Source organism: Octopus bimaculoides, chromosome 6 (assembly GCF_001194135.2).
Source record: "Octopus bimaculoides isolate UCB-OBI-ISO-001 chromosome 6, ASM119413v2, whole genome shotgun sequence".
NCBI lineage: Eukaryota > Metazoa > Mollusca > Cephalopoda > Octopoda > Octopodidae > Octopus > Octopus bimaculoides.
Window position 1 is genome coordinate 26,852,145 of NC_068986.1, and position 4,739 is coordinate 26,856,883.

Below are 4,739 nucleotides of genomic sequence, written 5' to 3' on the forward strand. Positions count from 1 at the left end.
TATATATCAAGAGAAAGAGAGATACATATATTTATGCAATATAATAATTTATCTTTTTTTCTTGTTCTTTTTTTTTTCTGTAGTGTTGAAGCACCTGAAATTCAAGAATGTTGTCAGAAAACATTGCAAGACTTCAATCTGTGTATGTTCTATGAACCTGTCTGCTACAACAGTAGAGATAATGTGTTTACACCCCTGCGCCACCACAGTTCATCTTCCATTGATCACCTCCAATATTTGGATGATGATATTGTGTTCAAGATTGCTGTCATTTGCATGGCAACCGTACATTTGCTTGAAAGAAATGGTTAGTCTTTTATCTTCTTATTGCAGATTTTGTATTTTTCTGTTTCTTTTATTTTTTTTTTGTTTTAAATGTTTTTCTTTTTACTGTATTTGTAAAAAAGAAAAAAATTTATTTGCTCTTTTAGTTGTCTTAATTTGTTTTTGTTCATGTGGATATTTTTCTAATTTTACTGGCATTTATATCCCCCCCCCACACCTCTTTCATGATGCAAATTGAATTGTAAATTTATGTGATCTGAATTGAGTGTTTTTTTCTCTTTTTATTTGTTTCTATCTTTGAAATGGATTAAATTAATTATTTATCTATACATTTATTAATTTATATTTTTGCAACTTTTTTAAAATTAATAAACAAAATGACTTTGTTATAGTATTTCGAAGAAGGTACTCTGTTGTGATTTTACTGTGCCATATCTAAGTATGTATGAAAAGGTGCATAATATAATATAATATATGATATAAGAAATTAACACACACATATATGTATAGATACTGGTGTGGCTGTGTGATTAAGAAGCTTGCTTTCCTTGCCAAAATTTGAAACCATTATTATTATCTGTATCTTTCAATACATCTCAATGCTTCTAAAGCAAACTTTGTTGACTTTCAATGTAAGTTGAATTTATTATTATTATTATTATTATTATTATTATTATCATCATTAATAAGGCAGCGAGCTGGCTAAATCGTTAGCACTCTGGACGAAATGCTTAGCAGTGTTCCGCCCGTTGCTACATTCTGAGTTCAAATTTTGCCAAAGTCGACTTTACCTTTCATCTTTACAGGGTTGATAAAATGAGTATCATTAAAACATTGGAGTCAATGAAATCGACTTATCCCTTCCCCAAAACTGCTGCCCTCGTGGCAAAATTTGAATCCATTATTATTATATTGTCTGTACAGCTTCTAATGCTAGAGATGTACTACGGTGTCAGCTGTTCACTACCAGTGAACTAAGGTAACATCCCTTATTTTTCGAGCACCATTGAGTGGTTCCAAATAGTGCTATTTTTTGCCAGTGTTCCACCCTTGTTGCAGCCCCATTATTATTATTATTATTATTATTATTATCATTATTGAGTGAGAGAGTAGTGTATGCCATCAAAATGACACTGGGGTAAAATATACGAAGCCCAGTATACCCATCATGAGTACCTGTCTGATAAGGGTACATCAGGCACATGCATCACAACCATATGTGCACAACATGGTGATCTCATATCAAGATAAACAGCACATGACCTTGCAGGTGGGGCCTAGTTACAATTTTTTTCAGGTCGAGTAGCCCATCCTGTTTAAATGGTCCTTAAATAAGGGTTGTTTAAGGATGTTGAAGGAAACATCCATATTTCCAGAGGTGAATTATTCAAACCCCAAAGAATTCCTCTCAACACATGACTATGATGCTCCCCCACTACTTCTGCTTGTGATCAGAGATGCACATATCATCAACCACTAAGAGTCATGCTCAACTGGTTACGGTCAAACAACTGACAAGCAAATCTGCGGTATTGAACAGAATATTTGCTGTAGCCCATCTTTTATACCAAGACAAAACAATGTTCATGATAACACTTCCAATCAGTTAAGATCAGAAGCCATGAGAACCACTGCCTGGTATTGCATCAGGGCTAATTATTATTATTATTATTATTATCATCATTATTATTATTATTATTATTATACAGACACCATTTTCTCTGAAATTTCCCAAAGTTTGTTTTTCTTTGTTCCTATTTTCTAGTCAAACAAAATTATGAACAATTCTAGCATCATTTTCTACTTCCCACTAGTATTTTAGTTAATAATCAAGTTAACAATACTGTTTTCATTAATAATCTTTCCAAACACCGATACAAGCCTAAGCTTATTTGAGACTAGGTCGAGGAGGGAGATGCAATGGTAGCAAATGTGACAAGAGTTGTTTTGCTGATGTTAAAGTCACACTTAACATTTAGAAATATTTCTGCATCTCCAGCTCATCTCCTCAGGCCTTTCATAAAATATAAAGTTAGTTGTTGTATTATTTTTCTTTTTGTATCACCTCTAAGCATTTGTTAATCTATGTAGAGCTGTGATCTTTCTCTGTAAAGGTTATGTGGTGGTGGTGATGAAGATGATGATGATGGCAAAATTATTGGTGCTGGCAATGGAGTGATTTGAAGTTTCTTTTAGTTTGAACAATTTTTTTTACTGTTATTTTTATATCTGTTTTTTTTTTAAATTTTTATTTTTTTATTTTAAAAAAAAAATTCTTGCATAGTCAGGATTAATTTTTGTTTTCCAACTCTGCTGGATCTTTGCATGTAATAGGAGCAGTTCTTTTACAGCTAGATGCTTTTCCTCTTTGTCACCATTCAGCTCTGGAGCAGGAGTGCAACCAGCTGTTTGACTAACAGACTGAAGCAAGCACAGTAATGTGTGTTGTCAAGAAAAACAAGACATCTGTTGTACAGCATGAACCCTTGAGCATCTAGTCAATAGCAAAGTTCTTCAACTGTGCTGTAATTGTATGTTTATAAACAACGGTCAACTATTTCAATACATTTGAAGGACTCAGCTGCAGAGACTTAGTGTGTGAGGTGTGGTGGGAGTAGTTAAAGGGGAAGCACTTCTCTCCTTCTCACACAGGAGTGAAGGGATGTAAAATTCTTGTAGCCTAGCACACCTATTGATTAAGTGGGGCAATCGAAAGTGCCTTTGTTCTTCTCCTGGCCCTGTTGTGGCTATTATAAGGACATTTAGCTGTCAACAGCAAGCCAACAAAGATATCAGATAGATATTTCACCACTGTAAGCAACAAAGAGCATCATTGTGGTAGCTCGACAAGTTAGAAATAGCAGTTAAATCCCCCAAAATCACACTCTACTGTACCATCTTTAAAATGATCATATTTGAGTAATGTAAACTGAGATGGACCACCTTAAAATATAAGATAGTCACAGTTAAAAGATGTCAATCACATGTCTGCTTAGCCAGCAGCAATTCGGCAAAATTGTCTTTGGAATTTCATTGGTTTGCATTGCTGTCATCTATTTCTCTGGTAAGAATGGTCAAATTAGGTTTTATTCTTAGAATTTTCGTTGGACATTTTTGAAATCATTTTATTTTTAGACATAAAACTCTACAGAGGTGCATGTTATATATCATCAAGTTACACACTGTTTACTTTTGATGTTATAGGAAAACAGGGCATCTTGAGTGTGTGCTGAAAGAAACTAACTGCTGAGATTTTCAATGATGATAGGTTAGGAATTAAATTGATTTATAAATATAGTGTTTACATTCAATCTGTTGGGTCACCTTTTGTTCCAATACAGACAATCTCTCTAGTGCTGGTGTCCTGATAAAATGCACCCAATCTATCTGTAAATTGGTAAAAGGGAAAGAAAAGCAACCAGTTGTAAAGATATACCTTCAGAAAGAAAATGACATACACGATGGCTAAGATTGGCAGTTTCCTCTGTTGCAGTGTGATGAAGTAGATGATGAAGGATCACAAAAAGTGGCCGGGCATAGATGTTGGTGGTGATGTTGACCATGATAAGGATAACTAAATACTCCATCTACATCGATGGTGTTTTGCAAAGCATATTTCTTTTGTTTGTGTATATTAAATTATCAAATTGTTTTCTTGTTTATTTTGTCTTGCTGTGTAGGTTCCCGTCAAGTGACTGCTGCCATGGCATTTTTATTGGCTCTGTTCTCGCACATCCTCAACCATGTTGTCATACGCTTGCAAGGAGCTCTTTATGATCGAGAAAACCTCACTAAACTCGCTGTTGCAGGAGCAGGTAAAATATTTTGCATTCTTATTCAATACAGTTTTAGAAGCAGATAAACTGTTCTGGTGGGTGGGGGTGGGGTGTAGGTTATTTGCTAACTTGTGAACATAGTAATTTAGAGTTTTTTTTTGTTTTTTTTTGTGAGCAAGGAAATTAGGAGTTATGATTGCAATTTGGTCTTTTCCTAATGGCATCAACAAAGTAAATGAAATGAAATGACATGGCTCAACAAGGAATTGAAACATTGACCTGTCAAGAGATTATGAGCAATAATAATAATAATAATAATTGGAAGCTATGCCAACATTATGGAATAACAACAGAAAAAAGATGGTATAAACACACGCCAGAAAAGGTCACAGAAAACGAGAAAGCAACCATACTCTGGGATATGCCAATACACACAGATAGAGAAATTAAGGCAAATAGACCAGATATAGTTGTCAAAGATCATGAAGAAAAAAAATGCTTTCTAATTGATGTATCAATACCAGCAGATGACAACGTTTCTCTAAAAGAAATGGAAGAACTTTCAAAATACAAAGACCTGGAAATAGAGATAACTCGAATGTGGAATCTAAAAACAGAAACAATTCCTATCATAGTAGGTGCCTTAGGTATAATAAAAAAATATTCAGACAAATACAT

General features: G+C 34.1%; 1 protein-coding gene across 1 annotated transcript in view; it reads left to right on the forward strand.

Moving 5' to 3' along the window:
- The window catches only part of LOC106881821 (nonsense-mediated mRNA decay factor SMG5), a 109,646-nt gene that overhangs the window by 45,261 nt on the left and 59,646 nt on the right, over nucleotides 1–4,739 (forward strand). Inside the window, exons 10-11 of the mRNA XM_052968428.1 lie at nucleotides 84–307; nucleotides 3,966–4,100. Coding sequence (XP_052824388.1) covers nucleotides 84–307; nucleotides 3,966–4,100 — 359 coding nt within the window. The remainder of the gene's footprint in view (nucleotides 1–83; nucleotides 308–3,965; nucleotides 4,101–4,739) is intronic.